General features: G+C 52.7%; 1 protein-coding gene across 1 annotated transcript in view; it reads left to right on the top strand.

Moving 5' to 3' along the window:
- The window catches only part of RAB11FIP5 (RAB11 family interacting protein 5), a 68,124-nt gene that overhangs the window by 45,542 nt on the left and 7,735 nt on the right, over window positions 1-14,847 (top strand). The window contains exon 4 of the mRNA XM_081020659.1: window positions 1,878-3,887. Coding sequence (XP_080876785.1) covers window positions 1,878-3,887 — 2,010 coding nt within the window. The remainder of the gene's footprint in view (window positions 1-1,877; window positions 3,888-14,847) is intronic.

Raw genomic sequence — 14,847 nt, 5'->3', positions numbered from 1 at the left:
AGGCAGCCCTGTTTAGGGAAGATTTTAATGTTTGATGCTGTGTTGTTTTTAATATCTGGTTGGAAGCTGCCCAAAGTGGCTGGGGAAACTCAGCCAGATGGGAGGGGTAGAAATTAATAATAATAATAATAATAATAATAATAATAATAATTACAGTGGTGCTTCGGGTTACATACGCTTCAAGTTACATACTCTTCAGGTTACAGACTCTGCTAACCCAGAAATAGTACCTCGGGTTAAGAACTTTGCTTCAGGATGAGAACAGAAATTGTGCCCTGGTGACACGGCAGCAGCAGGAGGCCCCATTAGCTAAAGTGGTGCTTCAGGTTAAGAACAGTTTCAGGTTAAGAACGGACCTCCAGAATGAATTAAGTACTTAATTCGAGGTACCACTGTATTATTATTATTATTATTATTATTATTATTATTATTAAGGCATGGGAGGCCCCTGGATTGCAGTTCCACAGGGCTGCTGCCTCCCTGAATAACGACAACAACAACAACAACATATTATTTCTCCCCAGCCACTCTGGGCGGCTTCCAACAAAGTTTAAAAATACATTAAAATGTTGCACATTAAAAACTTCCCTGAAGCTGCTGACTGAACAGCTTTTGCTGCGTGCCTCCCTTCTCCCTCTGGCGTCAGGCGGGCAAAGAGCAGCAGCCGTGGTGGCTTTGGGGGAGAGGCCAGGAAACCAGCTTGTGGGGATTAGGGGAGAGGCTTGGGGGGGTAGTCTGCGCTCCCAGGTCTGAATTGCTGCCCTCCAAGTCTCGGTGGCTCTCTGTTTCTTGCCTGGGCGGCCCATTCTGCGACTGAAGGGGTTTGGGGTGTCTGTGCCACGAAGCTGCCCAGTTCCCAGGATGAAGGCCTGGGAGTCCAGCCCCTTTGCTGACGGTCTGGGGGTCTCCTCTGCGCCTGAATGGGGACCACCTGCTGCAACCTTCCCCGTCACCCGTCGCGGGCACCCACTGGGCTCCAGGGAAGCAAAGGAGACAGGCGTCTTTGGATGCCACTGGCGGCAGCTGCAGGAGCTGCGCCCGACCCGCAAAACACAACCCAGCCAGCAGGCTGTTCTTCTGTGCAAACTTGAGGAAAGGAGCCTCCTTTCGGATTGGGTCCTACGTCATGGCATGTTGCTTGGCGGTCCTTATCCCCGTTTCTGGCCTTCCTGGAGTCCCGTTCTGCCAACCAGGACTGGGATAGACGAAGGGAGGGGCAGGAGTGGAACTGGAGGGACCCCTCTCTGCGAAGCGCACCCCAAGACTGGGAGCAGGGTGGTGAGTTGGGGGGGGCACCTCAGTTCCCTGGAGAGAGGACGGGGCCCAATTCTTGGTTTGTGCCAGAGGTGTTTCTCTCCCCTGCCAGCCACAAATGAGTGTCAAGTGTCTGCAGTGCATTGTACGGCATGGGGGGGCCATGTGCATTCAGTTGGGGTGTCTTTGGGGGGGGCAGCCTGTGCCATCGCTGTTTATTTCCCCTGCCTCTGCTTGTTCCTCCATGCTTTGGTTTGATTTTTGCCATCCTCCTTGCCCTGCTTCAGCAAAGCCTCGTTCTTCCCCCAGAATGTGCCCTGACTTTTGCCGCTCTGTGTGTGTGTGTGTTTTGGTGAGTCCAGATTACCCCATGGAGCGTTAACTGGGGTGGGGGGCGCTGGGGGGGTCTGTTCTGTCTCTCTCCACAGCCTGAAAGTGCCTGCTAAGGTATAGACAGCCCTCAAGCTCCGAGACGGGCCCTGCCCTTGCCCCCAGCCCCAATTGCTAGTTCTGCCCCATAGCAGCGGCCCCCCAGCCCTGCAGAGGCAGCCGCCTTTCCTGCGAGGACCCGATCCTGGCTGACCAGATACTAAACCTGCTTCCCCTGCTCACTTTCTCTCTAGTTCCCCGGACCACCCTTGTCTCTCTGAGGATCAGGACCCCTCTCCCTTCGCCACGGCTGGAGACCTGCCGCCCGAGGCCCAGAGCACCAGGACCCCGTCTCCGCCCGCCTCTGCCAGGGCCCCCCCGGAGTGGGACGACAGCTTTGACGCCTTCGCCACCAGCAGGCTCCGGCCGGACGCTCCCAGGGAGCCTCCGCCTGCAGGGAAGGGGCTGGAAGGCAGTTCCCACCCGGACCCCCGCCTAGCCAAGACCCTGGAACCCCAAGCCGGGGGACAGGAGGACGCCAGCCCAGGGAGCCCAGATCCGCTGAGCTGCCCCCCAGCGCAGGGGCTGGGAGGAGCGAGAAGAGAGAGCTTGGGGGGCCAAGCCTTGGGCCAGCCCTCGGAGAGCAGCTCCTGCGAGGAAGGCCCCGCTTTGGGAAGCGACGCGACAGCAGAGCAGGCCCCGGAGGACAGCGGGAGCCCCTGGCCCACCACGGACGAGGTCTTCTTGGAGGAGAGGCCCCCTCCGCCTCAGAGCGCGACCGCAGAAAGCCCCCTGCGCGGAAGCGGCCGGGCCCCCCAAGCCGAAACTGGGGAGGCCTCGGCGGCCGCCTCGCCTCACTGGGACGCCGTGGGGCGAGAGGAAACCGCCCTCTGCTTGGCACCAGACGAGGCGCCGGATGCCAGCCTGAATATAGAGGAGGCCAGAGAGATGCCCGGCTGGGGGGCTCAGGAGCAGGCCGAGGGACCCCCCCGGAAACCCCCAAGGAGGTTCGTGCCCCTCGGCCTAGAGGAGGCGTGGGGCGTCCAGGAGAGGCGGAAAGACGAGGCAGCTGCGCCCGAGGAGCTGGAAGTGCCCGCAGAGGGAGCCCCCTCCATGGGTGAAGGGAAGCCTCCCCCAGTGGCCGCTGCCGCCGCCTCCTCCCTGGCGCCACTGGTGATAATGGGAGCAGCTGGCGTCCATGCCACAGGGAGCCTCGGGCTGGCAGGCGACGGCGCCGAACCTGCAGCAGATAATGAGCTGAGGGGCCGAGTCCTCCCTTCGGGGGGGACCCCGGGGGCTGAGCAGTTTGAAACTTGCCCTACCGATCTCTCCTTGGGCGCGTCAGGCCTGTCTGACTCCTCCGTGTGGCAGGCGGGCGCTCCCTGGCCGCAGGGGCTCTCGGAGCTGGGCTCGCTGCAGACCGCCAAGGAGCTCCCCGCACGCAAAGAGACCTCCCAGGACCCCCGGCCCAGCCCCTCGGTCCTGTTCTGGACGGCCGTGGAGGAGGAGCAGCCGCCGTCGCAGGACTCGTGGCCCGAAGGACGGCGGCCAGGACTTGGGGGTCCGGAGGAAGATTTGCCACCAGGAGAAAGAGGGGCTCTCTCCTTCCCCGAGGGGGACCCTGCGCGAAGCCCCCTCAGCCAGAGCCTGCCCGCCACGTCGCCCCCCTTCCCAGCGGTCTTGGCGGGCGGGCAGCTCAGGCAGGCTCGGGCCGGCAGCTCTCTGAGCGAGTCGGAGCTGTCGTCCAGCTGGTCGGACGACCGGGTGGTGGACTTCAAGAAGGCCGACTTTTGGCAGGCGGGCAGAGAGGAGCCTCAGGGCAGCTGGACGGACACCGCCCTGGCACCGGGCAACCCCTTTGCCCCCTGGGCCGGGACGCCGCCCCCGCCTTCCCCGCAGAACAACCCCTTTGTGGAGAGGCCTGCTGACCAGGCCTCCTCGGAGGCGGCCGTCCTGCCGGTCTCCTGGGGGGAGGGTCTGGGTGGCCCGGAGGCGGCCCCTCGCGGCTTCTTCCTTGCCCACCCCTCCGAGGACCAACCCCCCGCCCCCTTGACTTTCTCCACGCCTTCGCTGGAGGGGACTGCCCAGCCCAGCGACTTCCTCTTCCCGTCTCCCGTCCTGCATCCTGACCTGGGCGGGGGCTCCGCTGTGGCGGCCCCCTCCCTGGCTCTCCCGCGGCCCAGAGCCGCCTCAGTGGCCTCTTCGGTTTCGCCCGTGGGGGCGCCGCAGGCGGAAGAAGCGCCTCCTCTCCAGTGGACGGCCAGGTGAGCTGGGCAAGGCTTGTGTGTGTGTGTGTGTGTGTGCGCGCACCAGGTGACCCCCCCCTTACCTGTGGTTTTGGGGTGTCTCTCCCAGGAAACCCCCCAAAGCCCTGGGTTGGCCCTCCCTCTGCCCATGGGGGTGTCTAACTGGCTGCAGCCCTCCCCACAGCACACTCCTACCCCCCACCCCAAAACCTCTGCATGGCATCTTTTCATGCCCCCTCCATGACTTTTATCTTTGGTTTACCCTTTTCCCCCTCTTTTAAGGGCTGTGACTAAATCCCTCTCTTCTCTCCTAGCTCTGCAGAAGGGGGGCCCCTTAGAGCAGCGGCAGCTCCTGCCCCCCCCCCCCGGCATGCTGGAAGCAAAGGGTCATGGGGGGGGCAGAGGGGAAGTGGCTCTTTGAGGTGGGACAGTCGCCCCAATTCTACCACTTGGCCTTGGCAGGGGAAGCCTGCAGGGAGGGGGGGTGTACGTTCCTACTCTGTACCCCCCACCCACCTGAGTGTTAAGATCTCCTCCCATGGTTTTATTCATTGTTTAAGCAAAATTTGCATGCCATTTAATCAAAGAATCATACAGCTGGAAGGGAACCCTGAGGGTCATCCAGTCCAACCCCCACAATGCAGGAATGCGAAGCTGCCCCATCTGGGGATCGAACCTGCAACCGTGGCGTTACCAGCACCACGCCCTAAACAATTGAGCTATTCACACCCAAACTGTCGTAGGTTTATAGCGGATCTTTAAATGTGAACTCATTTGCTGGCCATGATGGTTTTTGATGGTTCTGTTCCATCTTTCAGCTTTGTCTCAAGGGGGGAGGATATTTGTGCATGAACAAGGAACCGGGGAAGAATTTTTTTTTATGCTCCCCTGTGGCAGCATTTCCTGTAAAAATGGTCAGTGCACAAGCTTCCCCCAAGATGTAGCTTTAATTCCGACTAGGAAGGGGGCAGGCACAGCCTATTATTATTGCGATTATTAATTGCATTTATCAGTTTCTTTTTTTCACAAGAAGTGATCCAGACATCTTGCAAAATGATGCATGCGTTAAAAGAGCAATGTGACTTTGAGCAATCTCCTTTTCTCTTTTGGAGCAGCGATTCCCTTCACCCCTTCGCATGACATGCCCTCCCCATCGCGTGTCAAGGTTGGAGACTTAACACACTCCAAAATAACGATTTTGTTTTTGAAGGCGTTCCTGGACGTGGGAAAACTTGGATCTCTGCAGATCAGCTTTAGAGGAAAAAGGCTGGATAAAAACGGATGGGGCCCCTTGCACCCATCGCCACCCAGTCTGGTAGTTAGTGACGAGTGTATCATGAGAGATGCCCGTGGTCTCCTGGCACAGAGAACCTTCTGCCAGTTTTTCGTGGGGGTCTAGCTATGCCCCTGTCCAGACAGACAGCTTGGCTTCAGTAACCTCTAGGTTAGATTACTGCTGTGTGTTATATGTGGGGCTGCCTTTGGAGGTGGTTCAGAAACTGCAGAATGCTGCAGTCAAATTGCTGGCAGGGGTGGGTGTGTTGGTGGTCTGACCTCGTAAAACTTGTCTTAAGTCAGCTGAGCTCAGTTCGTTTCTGAGCTCAATTCAAAGTGCTTGTTTTTCTCTATAAAACCTTGTCCAGTTAAGGTTCGCATCGAGAGAGGTGCTGTGTCCGGACTTTTAGATGTCTGCCTGAAGCCCATCTCTAAATGCCCCTCTCCAAGAAAGGGACGCGGGTGGCGCTGTGGGTTAAACCACAGAGCCTAGGGCTTGCTGATCCGAAAGTCGGCGGTTCAAATCCCCACGACGGGGTGAGCTCCCGTTGCTCAGTCCCTGCTCCTGCCAACCTAGCAGTTGGAAAGCACATCAAAGTGCAAGTAGATAAATAGGTACCGCTCTGGCAGGAAGGTAAATGGCATTTCTGTGCACTGCTCTGGTTCGCCAGAAGCGGCTTAGTCATGCTGGCCACATGACCCAAAAGCTGTACGCTGGCTCCCTCGGCCAGTAAAGCGAGATGAGCGCCGCAACCCCAGAGCCGGCCACAACTGGACCTAATGGTCAGGGATCCCTTTGCTTTTACCTTTAAGAGAAGTTTAGAACAGGCATCCCCAAACTCGGCCCTCCAGCTGTTTTGGGACTACAACTCCCATCATCCCTAGCTAACAGGACCAGTGGTCAGGGATGATGGGAGTTGTAGTCCCCAAACAGCTGGCGGGCCGAGTTTGGGGGATGCCTGGTTTAGAATCTCCCCCTTCCCCATTGAAGACTGCCTGGTGCCTGCTTAAACCTATTTTTGGTGCCAGGTGAAAACGGCCCTCTCCTCCCAACCATTTGCTGGCACAAGATGTCCTTATGCAGCCATAGGCAAACTCAGCCCTCCAGATGTTTTGAGACTGCAATTCCCATCATCCCTGACCACTGGTCCTGTTAGCTAGGGATCATGGGAGTTGTAGTCCCAAAACATCTGGAGGGCCGAGTTTGCCTATGCCTGTCCTTTTGCTTTAGCGGTTGGGGCTGCTCTGAGCTGCTGATCATTTCTTCAGAGGCTGGCTTACGATTCTTGTTTTTAGAAAATTATCTCTCTTTCAATCTGTTGCAAGTCGCCCAGAGACCGCTTGGTGTCAGGCAACTAGCAAGTGAAATGAAGAATATTAACACCATGGCCAGCTCTGAAAACGCCTTCTGGGCAGAGAGGTCTGCTTTGGTTTCACTCCTATTCTTTATCCATTCAGCTGTAGTAATCTGTCTTAAATGATCCGAATGAACTTCGTGGGAAAGATCTCTGGAGATCCAAGAGGATTAAATTCTGGGGGACCCCAAAATCACTGCCTCCTGCGTGGAGCCGCTGTTTGTGCCCTTTTGGGGTGTGCTTCCACATTCCAGAGATCTTACACTTTTGGGAAGCGTGGGGGGGGAACAGGTGCATTTGCAGTTTAACAAAACATTTCTGGGAAAGATGTGCAGAAAAAGAATATTTGGTGTTTTAGTGTCCCAAAGTGTTTTTCAGACCTCTTCTGGGTAATCCTCCCTGCCAGGCATAACAACAACAACAAAACAACAACAACAATTTACTATTTATACCCCGCCTATATGGCGGGGTTTCCCCAGCTACTCTGGGCGGCTCCTAACAGAATATTAAAAGCACCATAAAACATCGGACATTAAGACTTCCCTAAACAGGGCTGCCTTCAGATGTCTTCTAAAAGTCGGATAGTTCTTTATTTCCTTGACATCTGATGGGAGGGCGTTCCACAGTGCGGCAGCCACCACCGAGAAGGCCCTCTGCCTGGTTCTATAGTTTCTCGCAGGGAGGGAACCGCCAGAAAGCTCTCAGAGCTGGACCTCAGTGTCCAGGCAGAACGATGGGAGTGGAGACGCTCCTTCAGGGATACTGGCTGGAAGTCACTGTATAGCTTTTCAGAGGCTGGCCAGTTATGTGCGACACTTTTGCGTCCAGTTAGTGCAAAATGCAGCGGGTGACACTGGCTAACTTTTGGTTCCCAAAGGCAGCTGAGCCATATTCCAGGTGTTGAAATAATCCACCAGAGATGCTGTCAGTGTATGACGTTCCAGGAACCTGGGCTAGGAAAGCCTTTCGCCTGATCCTTTTGTCTTCCTGATGGCTTCTGCTGGGAGCCATTCATGCACCAGAGTCCTTCTGCTTCCTCACAGGGAGCAACGGGAGGGACGTGGAGTTGTTTTCATCCTACAAAAGAGTTGAAAAGCGGCTCATAGCTTTAGATTTCAGCCCGCAATGTGTTCGTTTTCCACCCGTGTCCAAACGCAGGGCTACAAAGAGCAGCGCAAAAACTGACTTTATTAGGATTTCTCAGTGAAGTTTGCCGAGGTGTTTGCCTCCATTGCCAGCAGGTGGTGCTGTTGCTGCAGAGATCTCTGTGAGGGTCCCTGGAATAAGCCCCCCCAGACCTGCTGCATTGGCTGGGGGAGACCCCTGAGCAGTTTAAGGTTGGGGTCTGGACTCCTCCTTTTAAGACTCTCCCCACTGTTGGTCTGGGCTTGTTGGAGGTGGGGCCCTGCAGCCTTGTGGGGCTCCCTTTCAAAGTTGCGAGTTGGAATTTTTTGGGGGGGGGGGGTGTCCGCCATCGGCACAGAGTAAAGAGCCCCTCCTGCAGGAAAACTCTTCTGAGGTCCGTGACCCACAAGCGCCTTGCCAGGGGGCCTCTGTCTAGGTGTTGTTTTGCAGCTGTGCCCGGATGCAAAGAAGCAGGTGGACAGATGTGGTGGTGGTGGGGAAGGCTAGGCCTGCCCTGCAGGGAGGTGGTATTCAGGATCAGTTGTAGATTGTACTGGAGGAGAAGGGGTGTAACCCAAGACCACCCCCCAGGTACATCATACCTACATCACAGAAAAGGCGGTCTACAGCAGAAATCTGAGTGCGTTGTTTATCTAGTCTGACAGGTTACCTGTTAATGCTCACTTGAATGGATACCCTGGGGAGCCTGGCCAGTCTTTTGTAATGATAAATACTTAGTTCCCAAGCCAGGTCATAGCCTCAGACCCTGTTCATATCTTAAATGTGCCCTTAAGGCAGGATTTGTGAAGGAAAAGACAATGGGGAGGCTTTTCCATTTTCCTTTGACCTTGCAGAGAAAACATTTGGTCAGTTTGGGAATAAAAAACGGTTTCAGGTCGGTCTTCCTGTGCTGATCTATGTAGGTGCTTGGTTGGTACATTTATGAACATTTATTATATATCTAAGACTTTAAAATTCTTATCACACTTCCCTTGGGGCTTCTGGTTGGCCACAGTGAGGGCAGGAGGCTGGACTGATCCGCCAGCTCCTCCTCGGGTTCTTACACAGGCGGCACCACATCCACGGTCCTCAGGTCTTGTAAAATTCGCAGCACTAGGGAGCTTGTTCGGGAATGGTCATTTGCCAGGGATGCTTCAGCTGTGATCCCCGCATTGCAGGGGGTCAGGCTGGATGGCCTTTGGGGGCACCTTCCCACTCTACAGCTCTTTGAAACTCCGGGTCTGAGAGAGGGGAAGAGGAGAGCCCGTTTGCTTCTTGATGGCGGTGCAAGCAGGCCAGTTCCAGGGGAAGCGAAGCTCTCCTCCGCTTGACCTCCTGGAAAGTCACTGTCAACCATAGCAGATCCTTCCTGCATTGCAAAGGGTTGGGCTAAATGACCCCTGGGGTCTCTTCTAACTCGATCTGTGATTCCATCTTGCGTTAGGTGGAGCCATGTGATAGCTGCTTTGCGCCAGGCTTAGACTCTGGCCTGTCCTGTCCCCCTGAGAACTACAAGTCCCAGAGTGTCACAGTCCAGTTCACGGACGATCAAAGTCCCGGCTGGGGACGTCGGGACCGGGGGCAAGATGGCGGGGTGGGAGCAGGAACGGGAGTCCAGAAGTCAGGAGTCAGAAAGCCAAGAGTCAGAGGGTCAGAGAGCCAGGAGTCAAGAAGCCAAGGGTCCGAGGGTCAGGAAGCAAGGAGTCAAGAAGTCAAGGGTCCAAGGGTCAGGAAGCAAGGCAGGGAAGGTGTTGCTTGTGGCCAAGAGCCGAAGGGAAATGCTGACCTTATGACCCTTCCCAGCTCTTGCCACCAGGTGCAGCGAGTTACCAGTCAGCCTCACCTGTGTGGCCACACCTTGCCTCTTCAGAACAAACTTAGGAAGGCCCCAGTCCTGCAAAGTCCTATTGGTCACGGGGCCTGGCTCCTGCACACACTCCTGACACAGAGTCCTTTGGCTCTTGTGGGCGTTTCCTCTGCACAGGCAGGAGCAGCCGGCAGGTTGCAGTGCTGAAGGTAAAGCCATCACCTGGTCCGCCTGGTGCTTCTGAAGGAGGGATGCTCAGGCCCCAGGATGCATGCGAGGGAAGGAGAGAGGGAGAGAGAGATGGCTGGCCTCTGGAGGGGAACCTGAGTTGGCATTTGCCAAGGCCCTTGTGTATAATTAGCAGGTGAGCCTGGCATGTGGTCAGAAACGCAAGGAGCTCGAGCGCAGAGCCTTGCAAATTGCAGCACAGGGAACAAACGTTCAGTTGCTGTTGACAAGAGAGGTAGCAGCCCATGTCGAGGAGCGTCCTGGGGTTCCACATCTCTAAACCGTCCTTTGCCTGTGGTTACTGCAGCCTTATAGATGCACTGATCTACTTATAAAAATGTTAACTTTGCAATAAGGATACATAAAAGCATGCAGTAAAAACGATATAAAAAAGTTAAAAACAGGTACCAGTTAACCCTTGTGGAAAGATGCACTCTTTTTTTTTTTTAACATAATTTTTATTGAGTTTTCCATATTTCATTTCATTTTCATTACACAAATCCATAACTTAAAGTATTGCTCAAAAAGAGCATTGACCTCCTTCCTTCCCTCTTTCTGACTTCCACATATCTTTAACAGATTCATCGCATTTCTATAACCACTTTTTTACCTTATATCTTCTTTTAACATTCACCCTCTTATATGTAAATCAGCTCCTTATTTTCGCATTACCAAACATTTCAAGTCAGACCTACAAACATTTTCAAACATTTACAGTTTTCTTTCAAATAAGATATCAATTTGCTCCAGCCCTTTGGAAAGGAAAGATTCACTCTTGATTGCCTGCATAGAAAAGTTTGTGGCAGGCGTTTAAAAGTTGGCCCAGAAGGCGCCTGCTGAATCTCTGGTGGCAGAGAGTTCCAAAGGACTGGGTCAATGACACAAAAGGCTTAGTTTACTTGCTGTTGTCAATGGAGCCTTGCCAACTTGGGGAATGACCAGCTATGTCCCTGCAGGTGATCTGGGTGATCCCTGCAGATAAATGATCCCCTCAGAGACGAAGGCGGGTGACATTGATTTGTTGTCGGTGTCCATCAATGGACTGCTCCTCCGGGGATGACGCTAAATGGTTTTGTGCCCTCCCCGGCCGGCGTGCAGGAGGACTGGGCAGCGTGTCAGGAGGTCCTCCTGGGCTGCCCTGCTCCCATGGCTGCCCGATTCAGTGCCCGTCCGCATGGGCACCCGCCCCCTGGGCACGCGGGGCCTCTCCAGAGGGGCTCCATCCAGCCTTCTTCCTGGGTTTATCTGCTTTTAGCTCCAAGGAAGCAACCATGTTGGCTTCCTGTCTTGCACTCCCTGCTCCCTCTTTTTTTAAAAATAATTTTTTAAAATTCATTTTTCTTTTAACATTTATCATCATACACAAATCTTAAATCACTTTGCTAATAGGGTTTGCGGAATCCCCGGATTCCCTCCACCCTCCGTGGTTTCCCCAGATATTCTTTTCAAACGGCATCTTACAATGTTCTCCATATTTTCTTAAATCTCATGTTTTTATCCTAATTCTTGCTTCATTGCAAGTGTTTTTAAAATCCTGCCAGTGTTTTCAGTTGTTTGTAATGTTCTTTCAAGTAACTTACAAAATTCCCCCATTCTTTATTAAATTAAAACCGTCCTCTTAATCTCTGCTCTTCCCAGTCATTTTCACCAATTCGGCAGAGTCCATCACCTTTATCAGCTGTTCTTCTTTTGTAAATTTTCCTTCCATCATCAGCCCACAGGCAGAGGTACCTGGCCTCCCCCGAGGCAATTGAGCGAGATACTGTGTGTTTACCGTCCGTCTGCGACCTCCGGCAGGCTAGGTAAACAAACCGGCGATCCTCCTCAAACGTGAGCAGGACACACCCTCCTCCTTCCTCCCTCCCTGCATTCTCCCAGGGAGGGGAAATGAGACAGACAGGAGTCCTCTCTACATGTTTTATTCCTGTCATTCAACAGTCCATAGAAATGTGACTGTTCCCTTCAGACTCCATCAGAAGAGTCACACACTCCTCCCCTGTACTTCCAGCACAGGTCATATGACACTCTGAGCTAACATCCGGTGCTCAGAACAGAGAATAGGCTCCACCTTTTCTCCAACAGTACATCTGCACTGTTTTGCATTCCAGCCATCTGGAGCTGGCTTTTGCCTTGGTGCTTTTTCCTGACATCCTCCCCCAAAAGCATCAATTGGCAAAACATGATCCAGAGAAGAGAACAAACAGTTGTTATACATATAACAGTCCCCTGTTGTTTCAGTTCCACCCTTGGAACTCCCCACCACTGGTTTCACCAGTGTACCTCTCTGGTTGTCTGGCTTCTAAGGAATGAGTGCTTCTGCATTACCTTGGCTAGCTACTCTCTGTTGTGTCTTTGTCTCTGACTTAGACACTGCTTTAACCTGTTAACAATAGCAACACATGCAACAGCTAAGTTAGCAAACTCTTTTGGGTACCTCTTTGGTGGTACACCCTTTGTAACTCTCTCAGACCTGCGCATGAGGTTCTGATCCTCTGTGCTCACTGGTTCAACCTTTGGACTCTGTTGAGAACCAGTAGCAATCAGTGGTTCTTCCTTCATCTGTGAAGGTCTATCCATTGTGTGAGATTTCCTCTCAATGACTGTTACAACTGAACTCTCTGAGCTATCACTGTCATCGTCAGTACCACTGTAATCTGTGACATCAGAAAAATCATCAACATCATCTGAATTGCCACCTGTGGGAAATGTTTGTTCTACAACCCGCTCTTGCTCTGGAGCACTCTCTAGGAACTTTGTGAGAATCACCTGACCAGATTCAGACAAAATTACTCTGTAGAGACCCTTTTCATAACCCACAAAAATGCCTCTGGCATTCTTTACTCCACCTGGAGCTTCTGTTCTCACATGAGACCCGAAAACCTTAAAGTAGGCAACAGAAGGTTTTCTATTGAACAGCTTCTCAAAAGGAGAACATCCCAACTCTGTTGAGACTTTTCTCAACCACACATGAAGATAGGACGCTAGCGATTCGGCCCAATATTCATGTGGCAAATGTGAACTCAGCAATTGCGCATTCATCCCCTTTTGCAATTCTTTGTTCACTCTAACACAGACCCCCCTGTTCCACGCTTCGGTCGAGACAGCCACTTTGTGGTCTATCCCTTTTCCATCCAGGAACTTCTGAAACTTCTGTAACAGAAAAACTTGCTTGTCATCTGTGAAAAGACAATCAATGTTAGCATCATGCATACTTTTAACCTTGTCACAAAACTCCTGAAACTTTTCTAAAGTTTCTTGCGGTTTCTCCATCATATAAACCCAAGAATAATTAGTGAAACAATCCACACACACAAGGTAAAATCGTGCACCGCCTCTAGATGGTTCTAGAGGACCAATCACATCAGCATACACCCGCTGAAAAGCTCTGTCGACCTTCTTCGTCACCTTCCTGGTGCTCACACTGGTCACAGCTGCAAGAGAGATTTCGTTAGAAACAGAAGAATTACATTTCATGTAATCACTTTGATCAAAAGTCAACAAATACAGTCCATCTTTCTCTTTGGCAGTAAGAAACAGTTCTCCATCTTTGTAGATCTTGCAGCTTTTAGCATCATAGGACAGTTTCAGTCCTTTCTTTGCAATCTGCGACACGCTCAGCAGATTAAATCTCAGTTCTGGAACCAGGTAAACATTACTTATAGTCAAGTTCAGACTCTCAAGATACACAGTCCCAATTCCAGTCGCTTCCAACTCCTGACCGTTGGGCTGTTTCACAGTGAAGCTTTGCTTCTTCAACGTCGAAAATAGTCCTCTGTGCAGGCACAAATGTTTTGTACAGCCCGTGTCGATTATGAACGAGTTCCCAACATCTGGCGTGGTTCCTTTCGCCATCATAGCCTTTGCAGGTTTCACCTGGTACTTGGTACGGCTTTTGCCTGACGCCTCAGGCTTCGTAGAGCTGCTCTTTGCTCTTCTTGACTGTCGTGGCTTCTTACAGTTTCGCTGTAGATGCCCAGTCTGTCCACAATTGTAGCATCGGACAGCACTCAATGCTACTCCATGCTCCCTAGTAGCATCATCAGTGGGGAGATTTGAACTCTGTTCTTCCCTCCCCCCGTCAGCAACACCCATTGCACCTTGTTCAGGAACACCAACAGTTCCAACAGCCACAGTTCCTGCACTCTCCCCTCTGGGGTCAAAGCTATCCTCAGCTTTCGTTGAGCTCTTAGGAACTTGGTCAGCCTCATCTTGGCTCACCCCTTCTGGGGTAGTTATCCATCCAGACCCTGATGAATAACTGTCTCTGGTCAGGGGAGATGAGTTAGGCAAGTCTCCCCCTTCTTGGCATCCATCTTGAAGCCAAGCCTCCAGCTCACACTGTCAAACAAACTGTAAAATCCAACAGTTGTTTTTCCCTTTCTCACGCAGGCAAACTGCAATTTGTTTACGCTTTTTGCACCTGGCAGCTAAACTCAGGCTGCTATTGAAAGTCCCTTCCAAGAGCACGTAAACTTTGTAGCCAAAACACTCTCTGGTTTTGTTTCGCTTTCCCAGGCTCACACTCCAGCCCCTTTGCCAGTAACTTTCCAACTTTCCGTTACTTAGCAACAATGCATTTCAATAGGACTTCTTATCTAAACCACAAGAATTTGTGGAATGCAGGCCTCTGCCTTCAAGCTGCAGGCCTCTTCTCCCGGAGCTGTATTTTTCCAAAACGCAGCTCCCCGTGAACCAGTGAATTAATCAGACTGCGTTCACACTTTTAGCCCGAAATGCAGCATACCTTGAACTTTGTTGCTCTGGAAAACACCTCTTCTTTCCACCAGCTGTCTGTGGAGCCTCTGGCTTTTCTCAGACGCTTTTCTTCCTCCTTGGAGCAGAGGAGGACAATCCACCAGCCTCTCATGCAGAGGTCGATGGATCGAAACCATCCTCTGCTACCATATGTCAGTATCATCAGCCCACAGGCAGAGGTACCTGGCCTCCCCCGAGGCAATTGAGCGAGATACTGTGTGTTTACCGTCCGTCTGCGACCTCCGGCAGGCTAGGTAAACAAACCGGCGATCCTCCTCAAACGTGAGCAGGACACACCCTCCTCCTTCCTCCCTCCCTGCATTCTCCCAGGGAGGGGAAATGAGACAGACAGGAGTCCTCTATACATGTTTTATTCCTGTCATTCAACAGTCCATAGAAATGTGACTGTTCCCTTCAGACTCCATCAGAAGAG

This window comes from Podarcis pityusensis (genome assembly GCF_964106645.2).
Source record: "Podarcis pityusensis genome assembly, chromosome: 9".
Classification (NCBI taxonomy): Eukaryota; Metazoa; Chordata; class Lepidosauria; order Squamata; family Lacertidae; genus Podarcis; species Podarcis pityusensis.
This window is presented reverse-complemented; position numbering and strand designations above follow the sequence as displayed.